The 26007-nt window shown below is 38.7% G+C and overlaps 2 protein-coding genes across 5 annotated transcripts in view; one reads left to right on the top strand and one right to left on the bottom strand.

Moving 5' to 3' along the window:
• The window catches only part of LOC143032093 (3'(2'),5'-bisphosphate nucleotidase 1), a 50479-nt gene extending 29614 nt beyond the window's left edge, over window positions 1–20865 (bottom strand). For both annotated transcript variants that reach the window (XM_076196551.1, XM_076196557.1), the window contains exon 1: window positions 20638–20865. In XM_076196551.1, the coding sequence (XP_076052666.1) occupies window positions 20638–20769 (132 nt within the window). In that variant the 5' untranslated portion in view covers window positions 20770–20865. The remainder of the gene's footprint in view (window positions 1–20637) is intronic.
• Window positions 20866–25020: 4155 nt separating this feature from the next.
• The window catches only part of yata (N-terminal kinase-like protein yata), a 46226-nt gene continuing 45239 nt past the window's right edge, over window positions 25021–26007 (top strand). For all 3 annotated transcript variants that reach the window (XM_076196533.1, XM_076196541.1, XM_076196528.1), the window contains exon 1: window positions 25021–25183. In XM_076196533.1, the coding sequence (XP_076052648.1) occupies window positions 25073–25183 (111 nt within the window). In that variant the 5' untranslated portion in view covers window positions 25021–25072. The remainder of the gene's footprint in view (window positions 25184–26007) is intronic.

Raw genomic sequence — 26007 nt, 5'->3', positions numbered from 1 at the left:
ATGGCTAGATGACTTTATTCAGCTGAGAGACAAAACGGGGTAACGATATGCCAATTTAAAAAAAAAAGTCCCAGTTTGGTATCCCACTGTCACCGATTAAAATCATATTTACCCTCCAAATTAGAGAACCAATCTTTTAATACATAACTGTTCACCTATACGAATCACATAATCATCACAATCTAATTATGATGGGAAATATCATTTCTTCATGAGCAATAACCAAGCGGTGCCTGGGCAATGTTCTCAGGCGGCAAATCAATGAATTTTAAGTAATAACGTGGCGGTCTGCTTCGATGAAACGCTACAGTGAGGTATCACGGAAACTGCTCGCGGTCTGCCTGAGGTTGAGGAGTGTTGCACGAGCGAGCAAATTTGCCCTTTATCATCGTGACAGAGCTTGATGCGATACAAGCCCACAAAGCTGTAACAGCGGAACCCGTGGTAAAAGTTGTATGATAACGTGACTTAGATAGATAGATAGATTTATTTGGCAAAGAATCAATATACATGAAGTGCAGATAATGGCAAGAACACATAGTGCGAAATAATAATTGCAAATTGCCGAGGATAACACAAAAAAGCATGTACGCTTATTTCCATTGTGGTCCTCAGTCCGAAAGGATGTTACCAAACACCCAAAAATATCAACTACATAAAACACGCTGTGAAATGTATGTGTATATATATTAATGCAAACATTACAACTTCCAAATATAAATAACGTATAGTCTTTTACACCTACTTCCCAAAACTTAAATCGCCATTGTCTGAAGCAACAGCGAGGCATAACATAGATGAAAATACAAATAGAATAGTATTGGACTTCCCGTCTCGAATTTCAACCTACCCATGTTATTTTATACGATTATGTAACGCATATTTTATTTCACTGCAAATGTAACTGAATGCCCACATTGATTCCAGATGAATCAAGCGATGAAATTGGGACGCGTCAGGATGAAACCGCTAAAACCGCGGGAGATCGTTTGCTAGTCGAAATGGTAACTAGATGCTGAGCTAGCAACAGTGGATAGGTAGACATGAGGAGAATCGAAGGTGAAGTGGTGACCAATAATGTGAAGAGGAGGGAGAAAGATTGAATGATACTAATAATAACAATAATCATAATAACGGTAATAAGAATTATAAAAAAAATCGCCAAAAATGTGCTCAAATATAGCAGTGCGAAAACGTTTGTTATTGAAGCCGTCCATGAACCAAATCTGACTGGTCAAGTATATAAACTGGTCTATGTAATTTTCACGTATTTTCATTTATACCAACAACCGCGTCCGAAGCAGTTCGTAAATTTATGGTTACGTTTTTCAAATCAAGGGAGCCAGTCGTGATCTTTTTGACAAATTATTTCACCATTTCTGAGAAATTTGAGATGGCATATTGTAATTGTGTGAGCTTGAGGGATGTCCGGCAGCGTTAGGAGTCAGAGGCAGTGTCGTCGTTTTGAAGAATTTCGTCTGCTAAAGAGGAAAACAAGCGACGATCGCGGAGCAGCGGAGAATATGAATTCGTCATCTTCAGTCAATGAGGAATTATTCCTCATATCGATATATTTGCCGATTCAGCCTTTTAAATGGGAAAATTAATTACTTAAATGGTGTATTAGAATATAATTTGCATCCGTTTCAACATTAAATACAAAAATATGAGGAAATTAATAAATATAACATAACGATGACTTGTCAAATAACGAGAACAAAATAGAACGAAGAACTGACGCCATTAATATGATAGAGACTTATAGAAATATAGAATATTATATACCATGAAATTATTTACATCCAATATCATAATAAACTTCATAAATGTGAGGATATGAGTATGTATAACATGACGATGACGTGTCAAATAACGAGAACGTAAATGTGGAGGTACTAAGAACGTAATCCCAAATGAAGAAATGTTTAAAATTGTTATGTAATTTAGATGTATATAATTGTTTTGTTGTTTCTTTTATATTGTAAATATTACGGTTAAGGAAATGTAAATAATGTTTGTTTTAAAAACATTTATGGATGGGAATTAAAATACAGAAGTTTATCTTTAAACATATGTTTTCTTTGAATGCCTCTCACATAGAAAACGTGAGGAATCCTGACGTCATTGTGTTTTGAGGAATCACGGAAACACTGGACTCAGAGGTACACAGCAAAAGCCATCGAATCAGTTCCGAGTTTTCTCAATTATATTCACAGTGGATACACAGGACAAGCTGCTCATCCTCTCATTTGGTCAAGCTGCAACTGATGACGTAAAGAATGATGTGCTCAGAGCAGAAATTGACACAGCAACACGATTCATTGCAGACCGGCTGAAGAATAACAGGGACTTCTTCGAGCCTATCAAAATACTTGGGCGCATGGCATAAATAAATGAATAAATAAAAACAAATAAAATAATAATAACCGCCGTGAAATTACTGGACACTGATTATTGACATCTCAAGAACAACTGGAACGCCACGTTTTCTTGTTTGAACTGTATTAACGAATGGAAACCCATATATTCATCTTCCTCTGCTGGAAACATTCCATCCATTGACAATGCATGAACATCGGACATCCTAAAATGCGTCCAAAGGCGTCCAATCACTTTAAATGTTTATGAATTTGGCTGGAAACAATTCAGAAATAAATATATATTGCAAGTTTCATGTCCTTTGTGCCATTAACAGTGAAGTTATCTACATTGGAATTTGTCCGATCGAGATAGCGTCCAGACCTCCTGGCCGCCATCTTTGTTTTCACGGTTTCAGATCGGGTCGGTGTAAAACATGGAACCAGCACTTTCAACTAAACAAAAAGTGAAAGAAAGACAGACGTAAAAAACAATAAATTTACTTTTTCATACTTATAGTATACAGAACATAATTGCATAATCGCTATTCACAAATGCACAGAATATAAAATAACTCAAAAGATAAAAAATAAAATAAAAAGATTATATGTACTCTTTGAATTCCCGACAGTACAATATTTTCATAATCGATCAATAAAAGCACACTGCCAAAAATGCAAAGAACATTCCTCAAAATAATATAGCAAGCAATTAAAAATTAATTCGTGGTTGCTTTATAGTAACGGATGTTTCTGCTCGACAACGTTTCCTTTGCCCCGCTTGGCGGCAATGGTTGTGGTTTTCGGAATGTTTACCTGTCCGTCTGTGGACGTAATCGAGGTTTCCTGTTGCTTCATTGTGTGGGGCTATGTGGGATCCTGCCATTTGGTCTCCAGACATTTGATCTTTGGACATTTGGTCTTCTTCGTTAACACTGGACATTTGGTCTTCAGACATTTGAGCTCTGGACATTTGGTCTCCTGATATTTTGTCTTCTTCGTTAACACCGGACATTTGGTCTCCTGATATTTTGTCTTCTTCGTTAACACTGGACATTTGGTCTCAGGACATTTGATCTCCAGACATTTTATTTCCAGACATTTGATTTCTAGACATTTGATCGCCAGACATTTGATCTCCGGACACTTGATCTCCAGACATTTGATCCCCAGACATTTGGTCTCTGGACATTTGGTCTCCAGACATTTGATCTCTAGACATTTGGTCTCCTTCGTTAACAAAAACCGAATATGGTCTCTAGACATTTGATCTCTGGAGATTTGGTCTCCTTCGTTAACAAAAACTGGACATTTGGTCTCCACATGAAATTTATCATTAGTACAGATAACCATATATTTGGCGAAGAAACTTAGCAATAAAATATTCAAATATGCTTCTTAGGATTATATGGTTAGTAATTAAATGGTTAATTCTGGTCAGGTACTTATTCTGGAATAGGTACTTCAGTACCTATTCGAACCCCAACGGCGCAACCCCAACATACTCTCTAGGTTTACGGTGGAAGGGGAAGAACTAAAAAACGCGAATGTCTTCAAGTATCTTGGTAGCATTCTCTCTTCTACCTGCGAGCTTGAACCAGATATTCAGAACCGCATTCGCCAGGCCACAGTAAGCTTCGGCAAGCTCAGGGAGAGGGTATATACAAACCGAGACCTGACTGTTAAAACCAAAGTCAAAGTGTATGTTGCCATCTGCCTTCCCATTCTACTGTTCGGCAGTGATTCCTGGACGCTTTACAGTAAACAAGTCCGCAGACTGGAGGCCTTCCACATCCGCTGTCTACAGTGCATTTTAGGCATCACTTGGCGTAACCGTGTACCACACGTCGACATTCTTCAAACTGCTAACACCACAAGCACAGAGTCAATGATAATTAATCACCCGCCAGTTGCGCTGGGTTGGACATGTCATACGAATGCCAGAAAATCGTCTCCCTCGACAGGTTCTCTATGGTGAACTGAGAGATGGGACCCGTGCAACTGGTGGACAGAAGAAGAGGTTCAAAGACCAACTGAAACGAAACCTTAAAAAATGCAATATAGAACCAAACCAACCGGAAACCCTTGCCTTGGACCGATGTACCTGGCGCTTAACCATCAAGCAAGCAGCTGAAACTTTCGAGGAAAAACGCACAGCTACCAGAAACCTCCTGCGACCCCGCAGGCATGAGTACCAGGCCCAAAACCCTCTTCCACCTGGAGACGGTGTCCCATGTCCAACATGTGGAAAGCGCTGCGCCTCAGAGTTTGGCTTGAGTAGCCATCTGCGCATACATCAGTGACATCGATAATGATCTTACCAATATTTTGCTTTATAAACTTTCAAGAGAGAGAGGACGTCTTCGTCGTCAACGACGGACTGCCTTAACTAACTAATTCTGGTCAATTAATGGGTACAGTAAATGGTGTACGGATGCAATCCCACAACCCAAATCCCAAAAGTCGCACCCGAATCTACTTATCCACACATAAAAGAAATATAAATATAATGTTAAATTAATATTTCATGTCAACATATCGACATTTGGGAGTTTATCAGTTGTTGTTATGATGGTTTATCAGGTGTCTGTACTACTCTAGTCACTGACAGCTACTTCAGTTCTGCAAGGCATTGCATATATTCGGATTGGTCATTCTCGATAGACAATTTTTCATCACAACTTTGCATAAATATGATGGGGTAAACCTTATTTGATTAATCAGAAGATGAGAAAAATAAATAACTAGGGGGTTTTGGTGAACTGTATTCGTGAAGGTGTTAATTGTTGAAATAAATTTCACTATAAAATACCACATGATTGACAATAATGATTAAAACGGTGAAAGGAAATTAACTGCACAAATGATTCGGTAACACCCTTTTATCCAAACTAACTCAGGTAAGCATAAGATTCCAGTTTAGCCGCTTACAAAAGAAATAACAGAAACGATGTTATATAGAATTTGAAAATGTTTGATCTGTATAGCAATTATACTGCCTGTATAATTCCTCCAAGCCCCAACTAACCAAATTCTGCAAACATGATAAAATAAATTGCCTTTCTGGTGCTATGTTAAGTCTTGTGATGAGCCATATGATTGACTCTTGAAGGAAATATGGGAAAAAATTGAAAGTGCTGGTTCCATGTTTTACACTGACCCGTTCGGGAACAGTGAAAACAAAGATGGCGGCCAAAAGGTCTGGACGCTATCTCATTCGGGCAAATTCCAATGTAGATAACTTCACTGTTAATGGCACAAAGTACATGAAACTTACAAAGACGACTCACTTGCAATATATATTTATTTCTGAATTGTTTCCAGCCAAATTTATAAACAATTAAAGTGATTGGACGCCATAGGTCGCCATCGGACGCCTTTGGACGCGTTTTAGGCGTTATTTGCGAAGTGACTCATCAAAACTTCGGCCTGACAATTTAATACCTTTATTTCCTGTCCGTTTTGTATTTCATACAAAGATACTTTTAAATTCGAAATAATATTTCAAAATACAGGCTTGTAGTCTGTGAAAATATGTTAAAAAGTTTTACGTGTTTTTTTTTTATATATTTCTTATTATCGATACGAATTTTGTAGCCCAGTTGTAGTCCTTCCAATCTAATAGCTTTACTTGAAATAAGGAAATTGTACAGAAACCGCATATTCCTAGTGTGGGCAGACCAGTGATTTATATGATTGGTTAATCATGTTTATTTGCTCTGATGAATAAATACAATGGTTAGATGATAAATACATCAAAATTATTTTAATTCTATACTTTAGTAGGCTTTCCTTCATTTGCAATAAGCATAATTTAAACATTTCTTAGGTTACTTAGGTTAAATTCTAAACAAGTCTGATAAAAGCTTAGCATTGAAATACTGTCGTCGAACTCTGGAATTCGGCTGCACCTCAAAAAGCCATAGTATACTTCACAAAGGATCATGGGCAATAGATTTTGACTTTACGCCATCATGACAAAAACAAATCTGAGCGAGCCGCCACAGTTATCACACCGGGTTTTCACTCCCACGTCACACCTTTCAACCTTTATTTGAATAACTAGAATATGACTTCGCTTATACAAATTTAGACTTCTCTTACAACATTTCAACAGTATGACTATCATTCGTTTAGGTTCACAATCTCTTGGTTCATCATTCAGTTTATATATGGCGGATAAACATACTGATATTTGGAGATTTAAAAATATAATATTGCACCTGAAGCCGTTTTTACTCAAACGAACTTTCGACTGTGACTTACAGAAATTTGGACTTCTCTAACATTTCAACAATATGTCTAACATTTGCATATTTTTACAATATCTTGGCTCATTATTCAGATTGTATATGGCGGAAAGATACATTGATGTTTGGAGATTGAAAAATAAAATATTTGTACCTGAAGTAGTTTCACTCGAACGAACTATCAACTGTCGGCGCTGGTAGCTTGATTCAATAGTCTCGCGTTAACCACACCTACAACTGAATGATGACAGAGGAATGTCCCTATTTTTGGCAATATTTCCAGTATGGAATTTACCAAACATTTTGAGTGTGCACAGAAATTTGCTTGTATGCAAACTTTGTCTTCTCTGAAAAGTATGTGCGGACCCATGCATATATATATATATATATATATATTATATATATATATATATATATATGTATATGTATATATATATAAACTTTTCGGTTAATATTCCAAAGAATAATGGAGAGATTTTTCGATGTGCTGGGTTAGTCCTACCATCTTTTCATCCTTTTGCTACCTGGACATTCTGAACCAACCCGAGTGTTTCAGGGAGTCAAACGTATAATTTTCGGAGCCTTGTGTACATTCCAGAACTGCAAATGCTCTGCAACATACCAGGAACCTGGCAATCCATAGAGGGGGGCCGGACTGTGTCGTCAAACTTTCTTCTAGAATGTTTTAGAAGTCTAATCTTCCCAAATCGCCCGAGGCGGTTATTCAACATCACGCAACCGCCACATTCACTTTTCTCTTTATCTACCGATGCAAACGTTTTTTTTCTTTCTTTTTTTTCGCCCCCCTTAGACAGTCTGACGTAGGCAAGCTGATTTGCGTGCATTTCCTTGACATCTCAAGTATGTGCGTGTGTATTTACCTAGTTGTATTCTACGAGAAGGGGAGATATGCTCGTGGTGACACGTCTTTGTATCTTTCAGCATCTAGTTTGTTCTTAAATTATTGTATGCGTGCGTGCGCGCGCGCGCGTGTGTGTGTGAGAGAGAGAGAGAGAACGTCAACATTTCGGTCAATAGTAACCTCTCCGCAACCAAACGGATGACACAAATTAATAAGATAGCCTGGCGACAGCTAGAAATAAAAATAGTCACCCGTGAAGTATGAGGTTTCACAGGGACGAATAAAATAGTTGGGTCACTGGAAGTAAGCGTAGGACAAAAATGAATACATAAATAAATAAATAAACAAAAGCAAATAAATTAATAAAATAAAACAGACAGGCCAGAATAAAATGAGAAGTGCTACTGTTATACAGTCATTGTGTAAGATTGTGGATAAAGTTCTCAGAACTGCAGTTGCCTCAACTATCAAGTGCCCCACCTGCCCGTCGCGGATCGATTGCTCATCCTGACGACCCGGCATGACGTCACGTCGTTCCTTGTGCTGTAAACCAAGGGTCACATCCGCCACGGACATTACGAATCGTTCCTGATTCTTGTACTTTTGGGTCGTGGTAGGCAAAAATCCTATGCCACTGATCAATTCGTTCTTGCAATTGGTGGTTCTCTATTATAAAGGTGGAGTGGGAGCAAATATCATATTTGAAATATAATAAAGATGTATAATGTAACTGTATGGAATCATCTTGCAGGTTCCTCCTATTGGATTTATTTTCCCGCCAATTGAGCGTGCCGACGTCGTGGACTTGTGCTCTGTATCGTGCCATACTTTTGCATTAACAATACTTTGTGGACTTGTATAAGTTTCATTTACCCACCATAAGGGAGGAAAACCTTTTAATCCCTGTAACCTACTAATAGTGGTCAAATGAAGAACCACGATTTGTATTTTATCAAAACGTTAGAATGGGGTGAAAATGCAATATTAACAACTACCGTTGTGTACACATTACTCACGAACACTTTTGGTTGAAATTCCGCATAGCAACCCCTCCCCTTGAGAAACACTAGAGGTCGATGATTTATGGTGTGATTCATGGGAATCTGACATTGATTACCGCAAATCAGTCTTTTTCTGTTTTTTTTTTTCTAAAACAATATACGATAATTGCTTTCACCTTTATTACGCCATCAATGTTTACGTACATGACCATGGGCATGTATATAACATTACCCAACCAAAAAGTATTTCATCACGAAAACTATACTTTGGTGTAATTAATGAGTTGATCTGGAATCGAAAAATACAGGCATAGGTTAGGGAACAAGTTTTGTAAACCTTTCCTTACCGGTACTTATTAATACGTGTTCAATTGTAATAATGACACTCCAGCAGCTAAACGTTCCTAGGGAAGGGCATTCGATAAATATACTATCCTCACACGAAATGAATTTGCTCGAACTAGTTCTCCAGTGCCCTTGTGTTCTTGACTTGCATGTATTGGATCTTGAATTGGTTACATTGTACTCAAAGAAGACATATCAATGTTCTCCATCCCTTTTGGGTAAATCTCATTGCTAATTTCCTCTAAGCCCAAAGTGGACTTTGAAGTTATTAATTCATAGTTCCATCATCAACCTGGGAATGATGAAATTGTACCTCCATATTAGCAGAATTGATTCACCCTTTTGGGTACTGAGGAAGGCTGGCTTCCATCTTGAAAATAAATTCTGATGGATTCCGTCAAAATAGCCGGTGATTGTGGATATTTTTCTAAGAAAATTAATATACATACATATATATATGGGGATCAGGTGACAATACGCTATTTAGAACGATTGATTTAACGAAACTGCCGTACTTTCTTTTTAAGACCTAAATCTTAAATTACCCAGTTTCTCCTTTTCTACTTGTGTTTATCAAGTGTAGCGCGACGAGATGATACATCAGCATGGGATAAATTCTGGAAGGTTTTGGCCTTGCTGGTTATGCGATTACCCATGATGCAACAACTGGCTACAACCAAAAACCAAGGGCGTCTGACTGTACAAGAATATACTAACGCAGAATCAAAAGAAACGTCAACCTTTTACTAATAAAATCCAATTTAATTGTGACAGGCCACTTTCAATCTGAATTAAAAATATTGAGCATTTTATTGGACAAAATCTGAAATCGCCAAAAATTAATTATACGACCTCGGGGATCTCCCAGAAAACGAATTCGAGCCCTTCGGTCGCTGAATGAAATCGCCTGACATAAACACAAATAGTATGAAGTGAATCCATTGTCTGTTCAGACCTGTGGCCAGGATTTGAAATGTGGATTAAATTCTCAAATCCTGATTGAAATACATAAGTTCATGCAAATTCAATTTCAAAACATGAGAGTAAATAGGCCTTTCTAACTGCAGTCGTTGTGCAAGACTGTCTAAATTTTAAAAAGAGTCAACATCGACAACAGCACTGAAACCTGCACGGCATCTGGGAAGCAACGTTGAGAACTCCAAAAGAAGGATTGTGGTCAATCACTGGAACAACATTTGGACAAAACAAAGAAACTAATACAACGATATACAAACAATGCATACGCTCAGTGATGAATTATGCGAGTCCTGCATGGGCTCCTAATCTCAGTGAGACACACCACAACACCCTTCAAATCATACAAAAACAATTACAGGCTGCACAAATACAACACCTACAGACCATTTACACCATGCAACAAAAGTCCTCAAAGTCAAGGACCACCTTGACATGAGAGGCACACAAACACTTGCCGCATCCACCACAAACACATCACACCCGCTACACTACATAGCAGAACACCCACACACACACCAAGAAACATTAAAACAACACCCAAAGACCTGTATCGCACACAGATACTCTCTTCTCTTCCTCCACAACCACCAAATACCAGCCTCCGGAAACATATTCATAATCATATCACTCATCGCTCCATTTACACACTGAAAGACAACACATTGCTGCATGCCAGACCCCCTGATATCCACCCTTCTGAATCCTCTCCCCCACGAAAGGACAGAGTCCACCTGGCCAAACTGCGGTGCGGCCACCACCCATCACTTCTAAGCTACCAGAAGAGGCTGGATAACCGCATTGTGAACAGCTGCCCAGCATGTAACACTTCACCCCATACCATAAGACTGCATTATACACAATCATGCGCGCAAACAACTCAACATACACTCTATAGAGGATTTGTGGGAAAACCCAGTTTCGACTGTGGCATTCCTTGGAGAGACAGGACTGTTCGGACAGACAGTCTAGGGAACGACAACAACTCCAAAAGAATTATTAATCTACTTCTCGACGTCTTTTGACAGTTTGGATCATCCTCAAGTAGAAGGATGTTATGGTTGGTGGATACATGGGTTTACATGCAAAATGTGGACTGTTCTTGGACACACGGGCAAATCAACACAATTTTTTTTAAATAAAGCAACTCTCACCTTCCTCTCGTAAAAGAAAAAAAAAAGAAAATAAAACCAGGCGTGGTTTGATCTAGGCCGAATCCCAGAGAGTAGTTAGATTACATTTCAAAATGCACATCTTTCCTCGAACATGTGATATGTCAATGCGTGTCCCTCGTCTAATACAAGACAAGTGAAAATACGTCGTACAGTGGCGATAGATCCAGATATATCTGGTAACGGTGGGGTGGGGGTTTGGCCAGAAAAGGCGCTTCGATTTTGGTGAACTGGTTTTACATCAGTCAACATCAAGGTCAATGTTCTACACTGTGTTTTAGTGTGCGGGAAAAATACATATCCTACATTTATCAAAGACAACTTGTTTTAACGACAGGATTTTTGTGTGCAGTCATATATCACCACGCAAAATCATCTTATATAATCATAGGTAAATACTGACACTAAGCATATTCGATTGGTGAAATCTCTCCTAATAATACTAATAAAATGCTGTCAACTTTCGAATATTTATGTACAATCACTACTCACATGCTAACGATTTTTCACTCTACGGCCATTTGGCTACACTATAATTTCACAAGTTATTTTTTCACATAGTTAAAATCTCAATTTTTGTGTTTCATTGTTCAGTCGTAATTCTATTGCAGAAAATAATAAAATAAACGAAGAGAGCTTCTTTCGTGAAAGCATTTACAACTATTATTTGGAAATTTTAGAATAACTGACGCGTGTGTGTCTGATACGTATCTTCAGATGTATCACTTAAGCAATTCGGCACTGTGACAGGTATCTACCAGGCAATGGCGGTTATACATAACCTCCCCCTCAGCAATCCATCCTGTCGTGTATACTTATCTTACGGATCACAGGGGCGTCAAATTAGAATACAACGAACGCTCTGCGACATGCTCTTCGTTACATAGCCAGTTGCAAGATCTAAGAATATAAGGTCTAATCACTTCCGACCGAATTTCGAGGGAGTTGGCGCAGCGGGCCCGTGAACGTCACCTGGCTGCTCAAAGTGGGGTTAGCGGGTCCTATAGCTGTCAGTTGAAGCTGGTCCGTCGTTCGAAAATGACGTCGCCTTCGCTCGCACTGCTCCACGCAATTAGTTATATTCTGACAAATATTATATAATATATATATATAAACATATATAAAATATTATAGTTCCTGTCTATATATTTATGAATATTTGATATATGAATATATGATATATGAATATATGATATATAATATATATATATAATATAATATATATATATATAATATATAAAATATTATAGTTCCTGTCTTCCTTGGCGTTTCACAGTTTTCTTTAGTGTATCACAAAGAGAAAATGGACTCATCCAAATGACGTCAAAAGCTGCGCAGAAGTATGTAAACGGTTTGACCTGTATATTTAGACCTTGGCCAGTTGTTCCTTTAGTCATCACTCCAACGCCCTGTTGAAATTATGTGAAACTACAATGTGTTGCGCGCATAAATGTCCGATCTTTTATTTATATTGGTACAAAACCCAGAAACATTTTCCTGTTGTTCCATTCATACCAACAGAAGCATCAGTACGACCGATTACGAATTCAATAGTCACGCAAATAAGAAAACGGGCAAAGAAAACAGGTTTGATCAAGTTTTTTCCCGATTACACTGCATCACTCCAGTCACCACTACTATTAAAAATCATATCTTGCATTGACTATTATTTTGGATCACAAATACATTTGTATATTATAAACGTACAGTTATGGAACACCATGACTGCAGTACTGTAGTGTATACTTCATATTGATTTCCATATCTCAGTTACACTTCACCCCATCAACGGCTCAAAGGCTCAGATCATGCTTGCCTCGGCCGATTTTCGATTTTTTTTTATATATAATTTGTCTTGCACAAAATGTAAGTACAACAAGCAAAATTACTCACAGCTGAAAACATACTTGTGGCCATTCGTCAGTCTAGGAAGGGTCATTAGAGTATCTTACATAAAGATTTTAAAGAAATATGTTATGGGAATGTACCGATATAATTCCATAAATTTCAAGATCACCTTTGTGCAAAACATTTTGATTTCGTGCTACTTTTTCATGGGAATACTGGTTGTGTAATACATTACTTTTTTTTACTTTTATGGTTCCATAGTCGATTTGCGAGTTTTGTTCTGCCAATCAGCGAATTAAACAATATACTTCCAGAATGGACCAGAGATAAATTGAACACGACTGTCCTGCGTTCGCACACACCAAACGTGCCAAATAATAAATCAGTTTAGAATAAACTGGTTAACTTCCGCCACCGTGAGGTCTCACAGAAATTAATGAAAAATTCCAGCGGTAGCCTGGATATAAATAATCGCACGAGAAACGGATGGAGGTAGAGACAGATTATGGATATGTCAAATTACAATGACTCTTGCCAATAGAAAGGACCTTTCAGTCCACGGGGAGATTAGGTACCGAAAAAAGACGTAGATCAATTGAAGAAACAAACAAATACACAAATATGTAATTGGTATGGAAACTGAACAATCAGCTGACTGATATGTTTGGGACTTTTAAATCAGCGTTACTATCACCCACATTAGGGCTGGCAATAAGATTATATCTATTTATTTTTGTAGACTAACAACTGTTGTATATTTTTCATAATATACAATCATACAATACGTGAAGTTGCATGTAAACTACTGATACATCGTGAAGGAGTGGTGAACTACCACTGAGGATTTTTTATTTTATTTTATTATATTCGAGTAAATCACACGTGAACACTTGACCTATTTCGGCTACCGGAAGCAGCCTTCTTCAGGAAAGTACAAGACCCCGCGGCTTCTCCGTGAGTGACGTCATCTGGCCCATCATGTAAGCTGTCCATGTTCTTTTTACATTCCTTCCTTCTGTTAAAGAAGTATACAAAACATGTCTTACCAATGGGACCTTTCGCAGTGAGCGATTTGATACCAGACACCGCCAGATTTTGTAATTCTTGCCGGAAAATAAATACTTTTTTGGACAAGTTTTGTGTCTGAAATTTAAGTAAATTAATTTCATGATTGCAAACGGCATATAGCATTGTTTGAGCCTCTATTTATGATTACAGATAATATTCATAAACAGCCTGTAATTGTATCAAGCCAAGCAATCTGTCATTTTCTATCGACTTCAATGGATGTATACTGATATATACTTTCATTTGAATGCACCAAACAAAAGGCAAATCCATGTAATGTATAGAAAATATAATTTTGCATCGAAGACTTAATTTTTCCGGTACGATTACTAACCCTCGGCTTCTTGAGTCTGACGTGCAGTCTGCCACGGCACACGTAAAATTAGTCATATTTGTTTGAAAATAGCTCCCAGCAGATCTAAGAGGCTATTTATACAATCGTCGTTCACTTCAGTATACTCGTACGTCCGCCAGCACTGTTGTTATCTTTTACAAAGGATTACAAAGGCGGAGCATGCCGACAGGAGACCTTTTGGTCCATATCTAGGTCGGATGCGAAAAAAAAAATCATAATGATAATAAAATGATAAATAAAAACTATAATAATGTAAATAACAAATAAAATACATAAATAAATGCATAGGTATAGTTAAATAATAAACAAACAGGTGAATAGTAAATAATAATATACATACATAAACAAAGGCTTTTTCCACCTTTAAAGGGAGATAGCCAAAAAGTGAAAGGCATAAAATCACTCCCGCCCATTTCATCCCTAAATACACTCCACACCCCTCCCACCCTCCCTCTCATCTGAGCACCTCCTGGATGACGGGTCATCCCTGCACCTTGCCCACCGCCCTGGGTCAGAAGCAGTGTCACCGATTACCTTCATATACAGGACGTGACAGTGATATCCATTATTTTTCAACACTCAGATAAAATGCACCAACCGAAATCAACATCCTCTTATTTTTGCTGCTCATACTTACTTCAGTAAAAATAATTACCTATTTTTTTTAGTTTTATCTTATAACTAAATTAACAAAGCCTTGTCACATACCAGTAAGTAAAAATTATAACACTAAGAGTCATGTTTTTATGCAGCAATTTATGTCGTATTTTTTAAATATCTGTTTCCAAATTAGCTAAGTCACCCCTCTGCCTCGTGAAATCCGAGAGAGCTTTCGCAGTCAGGCTCGTAGATTCCTATTAGCGCTAGAATTTTCAATTGTCTCGGAATTCATGAGGCAGAGGGGTGACTTAGCTAATTTGGAAACCGATATTTAAAAAAAGATACGCCATAAATTGTTGCATAAATGTATTTAAAATTAAAAACATGACTCATAATGTTACAATTTTTACTTACTGGTGTGTGATAAGGCTTTGTTAATCTAATTATAAGGTAAAACTAAAAATAGGTAATTATTTTTTAATTATTTTACTGAAGTAACTATGAGCACTAAAAATAAGAGGATATCGATTTGGGCTTGTGCATTCTATCTGAGAGTGTTGAAAAATAATGGATATCACTGTCACGTCCTGTATATGAAGATAATCAATGAGATAAAAAAATAACAACAGTGGTGGCGGACGTACGAAGTTAATAACAATTTTGTAAAGAATAGCCTCTTAGATCTGCTGGGAGCTATTTTCAAACAAATATGACTAATTATACGTGTGCCGTGGCAATCTGCACTTCAGATTCAAGAAAAAATAAGAGGGAGACAAAGTTTATCGTATCGAAAGAATTAAGTTTTCGATGTAAAATTATATTTTCGATACATTACATGGATTTGCCTATTGCTTGGTGCATTCAAATGAAAGTATATATCAGTATACGTCCATTGAAGTCGATAGAAAATGACAAATTGCTTGGCTTGATACAATTATAGGCTGTTTTACGAATATCATCTGTGATTATAAATAGAGACTCAAACAATGCTATATGCCGTTTGCAATCATGAAATTAATTAACTTAAATTTCAGACACAATAATGTACAACAATACACCTCTGTAATCTTATAAAACTTGCCCAAAAAAGTATTTATTTTCCGGCAAGAATTACAAGATCTGGCGGTGTCTGGTATCAACTTGCTCACTGCGAAAGCTCTAATTGAAAATTCTAGCGCTAACAGGAATCTGCGAGCCTGACTGCGAAAGGTCCCATTAGAATATCTTGTACTTCCTGAAGAGGGCTACAGCCAGCAGCCGAAGTATAGAAGTCAAACTTTCTCCCAATTTTTTTTACTCCGACTGTGGGTTGTCCGTGTGATTCACAAACGTGTTACTACATTTGGCTCTAATGAATATTCGAGTAAACTTAGGTACAAGACGATATTTGGAATCCCGCCCTATTCGGCATTTCGTCACGATCCCTTTGGCTTGGATGTTTATCATCAACTCATCATACGTCACGGACGAACTGCATCTCTCGCATGGCGACGATAATCCCAGTTTCCCAGAGTTGCATTTCTCACGCGACGACGATACTGCCCAATGTCCCCGGTAGAATAAATTGACCTGCTCCAACCAGAAATTCTGTGTGCGTTCCTTTCGTCTCCTCCATTGAGGGGTTATCTCTTGCTGAGACTGCCCTGTGGATGGGATTAACATCAGGGAAGTGCCACATGCCAACATAACATAAAAGAGACATTCTCAGTTGATGCAGAGAAGAGGCCTGGACTGAGCCTCATGAAGCAGTCACTAGCTTGATACAAAGTCATACCAGCAATACTCCACAATTCCCCACAGGCATATGGTAACCAAAACACCATAGGCCATGCTAATCCCTCAAAGGATTTCCTACCATGACCCATTACTACCATGCACTACAATACCGAGGTAAGAGAGAGAGAAAGAGATATATAGAGAGGAAGTGAGAGACGGAGTTAAAAAAAAAACGGAGAACAAAGACAATCATAAATACTACACAACACTCTTTCCTAGAATATAGTACAGTATTGGGTCAATAATCCCTGTAGGAATCCCATGGATCCACAGAAAATCCATGAACACTCCACAATGCACTGAATCAAATGCCATCTTGAGATTAACATATGCTGCAATCAACATTGGTTGAAACTCATGTCAGTACTCCACAAGATCACAAAGCACTAGAATCCGACAAGATTGTACAGCCTGCTCAGACCTCAGGAACTTAGCAGATAAGAGCAAACCCAACCTATCAATAGATGGGTGAACACCTTGCTGCAGTCTTACTAGTCCCTTTTACCTTTTCAGAATGCCCAGCCTCTTTTTCCTGTCAGGGGAATTGGAGTTGGACTGCCAAACAGTAAACAGCACTGCATGCAATCCAGAGATCAGCTCTGTGCTGAAACTGCAGATGTAAGCCATCTTTCCACCCTTCAACATACAATCTTCCTAACCTCGTTTTGAAAGAGCAGTTTCATTTATCAATGGATGGGCAACCAACACCTGAGTCACCAACCCAGGAAAGATCACCACATGGAACGTCAGATATGGACAACTCAATGAACTCTATAACCATCCATGTCTGACATCAGTTGCCCATCTGCTGTTCAGATAGTGTTTACTAAATCACAGGGAAAAATAGTGAGTTGTTGTTTGGATGTAGCAAGAATGAGACAGTACGAGTATAAGATGAGGTGTTGGGTTTCCTCTGTGATGGTTGCATCTGGGGCCTATTCTATGCTGGTACTGCCTTAGTGCTAGATAGTGACCTGAACATGTACAGTATGTAGTACAGTACATGTATTTCTTTCAAAAGTTATTTGGTAAGATTGCCAAAACAGTGCAGAATTTGCTTTTGTAAAATCTGAAACAATAATCAAAGTACATACATACATATACCAAGGCTTTTTCCCCCTTCCAAGGGAGGTAGCCACAAAAAGAAAAGGCATAATCCGAAAAACACTCCCACCCATTTCATCCCTAAAAACACTCCACACCCCTCCCACCCTTCCTCTCATCTGAGCACCTCCTGGATGACGGGTCATCCCTGAACCCTGCCCACCGCCCTGGGTCAGAAGCAGTGTCGCAAGACACAGTACATCCACAGCAAGGCCGCTTCATTTAATCGGCGACCCCCCCTCTCCGTCCCCCCTTGCATATAAGGAGAGGACGGGGAGAAATCCCTTCGGGCACTGCAAAAAGGCAGGTTTACAGAAACCCAAGAGATGAAAGGTTTTATAATAAATATAAGGATAATATCAAGCAAATCATGTAACATTAGTGTAGAAACTAAAATATATATCCATGTACTACAAAAACAAACCCCAGCAGTCATACATTAGCCGAGTTACTTCAAAACAGTAAATCACATTTCATATATAATGTAGCCGAGTGGGTTGCGTCATTGTTACTAACAGCGAAGGTCAAGGTGATGGCAGTTTGAACCCTGCCACTGGCAAAGATGAACCAAGGGCATAGATGTATAAATATGTGGAATAGCTTAGGTGATATAGCCCAAGCTCAAACAATACATAAGTTCAAATCTAAATATGATGATTGGAAATCAAAGATATAGATAAAATTTGAACTGTACATGAATGTTAGAAAATTAGAGAACAAGAGACATGACCCAACAAGCTTTACTACTTTCCTGTACACTACAATTAGGTAAATACACACATATTCATTATGTGCAACACACCATTCTTGGTTTCACTTGACATGCACAACACTTTCCCATACAACCATTACACATACCCAAAAACACACTTCAAACATACTACAAATAAACAGAATTATAAATACATGGAGCTACTTCATTTTTACATGAATACAACATCCACATAACACTAATATAATAAATTAAACTGTCACACAACACAAAGGTGGCCTCAGAACTCTTAATACACAAAAGCATACCCCCCTCTCTCTCTCTCTCTCAAAAAAAAAAAAAAAAAAAAAAAACACTAACAGACATGAATACAAACACAAATAAAGAAAAAAACTTACATCACAAGTACTTACATACCACCTACAACATCAAACCTGAGGCTTCATCTCTCAACTCATTAAACCACGTGCTGGCTGGTGATCTGAATGTGCATCACTTAATTTGGCTAAACACAAACAGCAGACTAAAGAGGACACATTATACTAGAACAACACTACAACCTAAACATATTAAATTCCAGCAACTTCCTCAACAAACCAACACCTGACATAATACACTCATCCTTCCTAAAAACCTGACATGGGAAACCATACAAGACCTCCCATTGGATCACTTCCCAATAAAGATTACAACAGAACTAGAAGAGAAAATGCAACCTACATAATAGAGGACATTCTTGAGTTACAAAAAGGCAAATTGGCAAGAGTACGCAGAAGATAGAGAACAATTTAGAAATCTCCAACATAAACTAATTTCCCACCCCAAATAGAGCAGTGAACAAAATTACAGTGACCATCTAGAAGGCAAGCAAAAGACATTCCCAAGGGCTACAGCATTTTTTGGAAGTGTACACCTATGCAAGCATTAGAAAATTGAATACTGATTTTGTAAATTATAATACATTACTATGTTTTTCTTAGTAGATGTCAGAAAGAAAGAAAGAAAAAAAAAAGTTGCTAAAATCAAATCACTGAATGAAGATGCAATCAATAGCAGTGACCATAGGATCTGGAATACACCCTCAGTACATTGCATGGTATGTGTTTTTAAAACAGTGCTACAGAGCTGAGATTCATTCATCTCCTAACACTATGCAACTCCTGTACACCCCCAAAGTCCAATTGGATACAAAACCAGCCGTCAATATCCCTGATGACAATAACCCTGATGACCTATAGAATTATAAGTATTGCATTACTAAATGCAGGCTATGTAGGCTAGGTTAGAATAGATGAATTTATTATGCTTTAATTTCTTTGACTACTGTATCTATCAAAACAAAGAAGCAGCCCTGGCAGCTCCATTCATATGTGTATCACTTTTAATAACCTTTTTTGTTATTGATTTCCACCAAGAAAAATGTATATTATGTGGATTTATTATAATCTATTAAATTAATATTTAATTTTCTAAGGCTATATCGCATAGGTGTGCACTTCCAAAAATTGACCAAGGCGACAAGAAATGATACAATTTCAACTACACAGAAGAAATAGCCACCCTGAAGAAGACAAAAGAAAAAATACAACCTTGCGGAATATAAATAAAAAAAGATGAACTACATCAGTTAAACAAAAACACCACAAAACTAATAAATTACAGGTAGAAAGAAAACTGGGAAAACATAAACACAACAGATGGGAAAACATAGCAAATTATAGAGAGTGGTAAATACCATCATAAACTGATGTTCAAATCCCCCTTGAACACAAGAAGCAGTTGGAATAACCTGAGATAAAATACGATCACCAAAACAACAGTGACGGGGCAGTGTATACAACACTTTTTTAAAACTTGTTTCAAATCCATGATTATAGGAAAACAATAAAAGAAATACAGTAAATCAAACTGGATACAGATGCTTCCCACTTCCACTAACAAAGATGTACGAAGGGCAATAAATACATTTAAAAATTCCCATGATGAAGGCTAAGAGAAAATCTAAAAAATCCAAACACCTTGTCCTTGGCCAGGCAACTTGAAAACGACAATAATTCACATCACTATATTTACAAAACGCATTATTAATATTTCATATCAAGTGTTACATTCATCGCATAAATCAGCCATATATTGTTACACATCTATATAGCTCAGAACAAAATACTATGGCTGTATTAAAAGAATGTATTATTATGTAGTGACAACTTACCTCTTTCTCTACTATGCCTAACTCTCCTTTTTTCATGACGTCTCTGATGATTTTGCCTGCCTGGTTAGCTATGGCAACGGATGACGCTATCAACCGATTTAAGAGAGGGGCAGCTTGCGTTGTCAAAGACATTTTCAAGTTTCTTACGGAACACAGGCTCTGTGTACCACCTCTTGCTTATTTGACTTCTTATTCACTTCTGCAATGTTATGTTTCTACAAAGTTCCTTGTCAGACCGGTATCTGATCATCTTGTATAGTCGTATATTTAGTAAAAACTCACTTATTGCGTTATATATGTATATATATATATATATACAGTATATATATATATATATATATATATATTTATATACAGTATATATATATACATATATATATACATATATATATATACATATATATATATATATATATATATATATATATATAAAGATAAATGTAGTAGCACATTGGTAAATAACACAAGAAACCCACAGTCAGAGAAAATAAACTTCGAATAAAAAAAAGATTCTATATTTCGGCTACCAACTGTAGCCCTCTTCAGGAAAGTACATGAGCCAGTGGACAACTAGAACTTATAAGCTAAAGATACAAAGGAATGTGAGGGAACATGGACTGATGACATTACTCACACGCGGGGTAAGATGGGGTGGCGGGGGAGGGTGAGGGGGGTTGTAAGCTTCGGACAAGCTTATTGGCCGCCGCGCGGGAAATAATATCAGAAGTCCACTGCCCTTGATCTATGTTGGGTACCTTCGGAGGTATGCGGAGCTCAGTTTGGGCAACACTACTCTAGAAGATAATGGTGGAAGGGCTGTTGCACTGCAACCCCACAAAGTTTGATTGTCTCTCCCCGCGCATAACACTTGCCACCTACAACGATACCCAAGGGTGATCCTATGGGCGATAGATTCCGCATTTCTCACAGGAAGCAGCCGGGCTGCCTTGTACCTAATGGCAAAATAGTACCACAGCGCTGATTCTGAGGATTAAAGATTGCTGCTGTTGTCGGCCCTGGCCATCAATCTGACCTTCTTGATGGTGGCGCCCTTGAGCTGTGTCATCGTGGGTGCCAGGGATAGTGTGATCCTGCTGGACCTTGCCCTTGCCTTGGCAGCATCGTCCACAATAGTGTTCCCTGGAATCCCAATATGACTGGGGATCCAGTGAAACTTTACAGACCTCTCATGCTGGTGAAAGAGTTTCAGCGAATGTTGGACTGACGTCGTTAAGTAGACGTCATCCGTTGCCTTCCCCTACCAGATGACGCCAATAGCACTCTTTGACTCCGTGTGGATCACGACTGCCACCCCTGCCCAGCAGAGAGGCGTGATCCTGGGCCTTCGGGGTGGCAGCAAGCTCAGTCTGTAGAGTGGAGCTTCCGTCACTCACTCTACATAGCGTGGTCGCCCCCTCGGTGGTTGCAAAAACCGCGCTACACCCTCCACAGAGACGTCTTATAGTCTCCGGGACCATGGGCCGCAACTGTGCCGCGTCGTACTCAGCCTTCCTCTTGTTCAGATGGAAGAGTTGGTAGCTGGCGCAGGGAGATTATCACGACGGAGGGGTGGGGTTATGGTCTGGATGAGGCTTGTCCAGGGACCGACATCAAACCCGTTCCCGATGCTCGAAAACGTGGATCGCACTCACCGTGTGGGCCTTCCAGGAGTGGCCGGTGGAGTGACCCTTGACGTCCAGGGCACTCAGAAAGGAGGTCTTGACTTCATTCTCCCTTGGGTCTGTCAGAAGTCGGACAAGAAGACACGAAGCCTCTCCGCCCGAATGCGAAGGGAGGTAACTCCCACCTGTCTATGATTCACCACACTGGTCCATGGAGTGGCCACAGTGATAACGTGGCGAGCCTGGTTCTGGAAGACTTCGAGATTGTTCCACGAATTGAGGCTGAGGGGGATGAGAGCCATAATGGCATGGTTCACTAATGAATACACCGCTTGGATATGGTACGCCCGGAGGACCTTATCCCCGGCACCCAGCCGGGACCTTGTCATGGTTTTGAGGGGAGCTAATCTCGTCCTTGTGGCTTCACTGAGGTACCTGACCTCCGGAACGAAGGGGAGACTGGAGTCGATCTAGATGTCCAAGTATTGATAAATGGGCACTTAGGGGAGTATGTCGCCTTCAAGGGTAAGAGGGGTTGTTGTTGTGTCCGTGTCTTCAAACTCGTTGTTCTGGTCTTGGGTGTCGAGGTCTTTAGTCCAACCCGTTTGCATTCCTGGGGGAGGCAAGTAAGTGCCTACTGAGCCCTATGACGGAAGCAGCCGCCCCAATGACCGCTAGCGTGAGATCGTTCGCGTAGCGTGGGGGGCGAACATCTTCCCCTAGCTCGAGGAGAGCCAGGTTCTCCAAGCCAAAGATGTGGTGAGAAAATTGAACGTAGCAATGAGCAAATCTTTGTGGTGTGCATGTACTCCACAGACATGCAATCGGGGGTTGGATGGTACTAGGACCTGACGCTGATGATCAGGAAGGTCACCTTCTTCCAGCAAAGGGACCACAATTAGGTCTAGTCTGATCATAGCGTCGGGTCAGTCACCGCTTATTTACCGCCTGCCTCGCAAGCCATGCAAGTCCTCCTCTGTACTTGTGGCGCGTCACTAGGCCTTCGTGGTCGGTCTACCCCCATTTCGGGGGCCACGACACGTCCGTCCTCAGGCCGACGCACACGTACCTTCACCAGGATAAGAGCACAAGCCAATCCGAGCTTCATTCTCTCCCTACGTCACCTCGTCCAAGTAACACACACCATATGTTTACACCTGTATGCCCGGGAGGCAAATCAAACATGCCCTTTAAGGCGTCAATTAAGCAGGCGTGCTTAGTGCTGCTGGACTTAGTGCGAGTGTAATGTGATACCTGCATTCGTAATTGGCTTTATACACTCCACGATAACCACGCCACTTTCTCTATCCTTATCCACACTACCCCATAAAGGTCTGGGTCTGATGTGTCGGATCGGGTGTTTGTGTTTGGCGTGAAGTCTTTCTAGGTGCCTCGTGCGTAGTTTGTGTTAATGTTGATAGATCGGACGGATATTGGTTCAATGAGTAATGCTCACGTGACTACTTTCCTCCATTGACTGCGGTTATTTGCTCCAACATGTTGCGTCCTTCTGTCATCACTAAAGAAACTGAAACTACCCATACTATAGTGTAGACGAGCACGAGGGTGATATGATTGAAATATTCAACATCCTAACAAGAGTGTACGATCTGGAAGTATGTCAAAATATTGTTGTGCTATAGGAAAATGACAGAACCAGGGGACATCTTATGAAAATAGTGAAGAAAAAATCAAAGTTGGATAAAAGGAAGAACTCATTTTATAACAGTGGTTAATAATTGGAATGCTTTACCCCAGTATGTGATACTCAAAATCAGTTATTAAAATTGAGTCAAATATGGATAAAACACAGGACAAACAAGATTCATTATATAATTATAGAGCTGAAATTCAGTATAATAATATTATTCAAACTGATACCACCACTTATTCATTTCAAAGTCCAGAGCTGGAGGCCTAAGCTTGGCCTCTTCCAAAAGACTACTGTGAGTTGCGAGATGTGAGAAATAATTGCGGTGCTCGCTGTTAAATCCTTTACATGCACATGCATTATGGAATTTTGTCAGACAAAATTTAGTGTTCTCTGTGTAATTATTTTTCATATTTTGTTCTTGTCGTCCTGCATAAGTACCTTTATAAATTTCGAAAGAACTCTTTCACTGCCTCGAACATCTTTTCTTCATAATATTAAACATTCTCATCATATATATGCTTCCTTGCATGGTGAGCCATGATCCGTCATAATTTTCTGGTAAATATGAAGATTAGTGTTTCACGAACACTTCTTTATGTTTTGTTGTACAAAGTGTGTTAATTCTTTTTAACTACTCAGGTGCAGTCATTCTTATTTACATTTTATTTAGCTAATCATGCCCATTTACTCACAATAGAGATTATGTAAGATACGTAACTTGACTAAAGCATACCAAGATATGTTGAACAACATGAAGAGTATCAGAAATACAATGTCTTCAGTCCTTGGTAACATACAGCACATAAGTTTATGTTGATAAAACGGAAGTTAGTTATAAGATGAATGAACTTTGAATTATTGTACGAGTTTGATTGCTATGACGACACAAAGAAAATGTTTTAAGTATACTATAAAATTATATTATTTTACGTAGTAATTAGTCGTTATTTTGAAAAATATGCTTATAGAAATACCTTGATTACATAACAAACACTTTTATATTTAGAAATATTAGTAGTCCTTTTCCCAAAGACTCATAAAAATCATATATGTATATGTTTCTCGAGATATCTGGCATTTGCCATCACTTTTGTGTATGTGTGGCACTTGTACGGAGAAGTCTTCAACAGCTGACTAGGGTGATACTTGTAGGGCGATTATGTGGATATTCACAAGAGACCCAGCTAGTACTTTCCCATATGAAATTCTAGACCCAGTTGAGGGCATAGAAGAAAAAAGTGTATGGCGGCTGCATAAAGGAAAAAAGAAGGTAAGAAATTCATAGAAAATTGAGAATAGGAGGCGAGAAGTTACCTTGTCTTTCACTGACTGGGAAAGTAAACAATCTCTACGGTTTGCCTAGACGTCAGTCACTAAAGTTGACATAATATAATCGTTAATACGGGAAGTATGATCGTAATTTGAAAACGATACTGTATTCTCTGCAGGGTTTCTCAATTGTTCGTGTTTCTAACCTTCAGGTTCGTGTCAGTCACTCATAATGATAGTCATAAAATGATAATAACTGAATTTGAGTTAATATAGTATTACAGTAATTACTCATTGTTTTCTATCTTACTGGCTTGGCAGGTGTTATCGTTCAGGTTAACCAGATCTCGGATGGTTTTCTTACAAGATTGTTTTGTTTGTTTTTATTTTGCAGGTGTGTATACACAGTCACATATAAAAATTATGAGGATGGCAGGAAAAATAATTTGACATTTATATCCATTATGGTCCTCACACAAACAAAGAATCCAGATACAAGAAGTAATAGAACTAAGAACAGAACATGTTAAATCATAATAAATAAGTACTTAAAATAAGAATCAGTGACATGACTCATTATTATGTGCAGAAAAAAAAACATCACTAATGTATAAAGCTAAGATCAGAACATGTCAATCATAGATATAGTAAGTTCTTACCCTACCGTACTGCACTTTACCGCAGCCGTTGGGTTGTGTGACTCTCTTTCATGACTTCTTTCATACAGAGATATTCTCATGGTGGTGGTGACTTTCTGAGGGTAAACAAGACTGTAGACAGTGAAAAGTCAAAGCTAGGCCAATTAAAAAAAAAAGAAAAAAAAAT

The sequence above is a fragment of the Oratosquilla oratoria genome, chromosome 1 (assembly GCF_046742065.1).
Source record: "Oratosquilla oratoria isolate Oo_2021 chromosome 1, ASM4674206v1, whole genome shotgun sequence".
In the NCBI taxonomy this organism is placed as follows: Eukaryota; Metazoa; Arthropoda; class Malacostraca; order Stomatopoda; family Squillidae; genus Oratosquilla; species Oratosquilla oratoria.
This window is presented reverse-complemented; position numbering and strand designations above follow the sequence as displayed.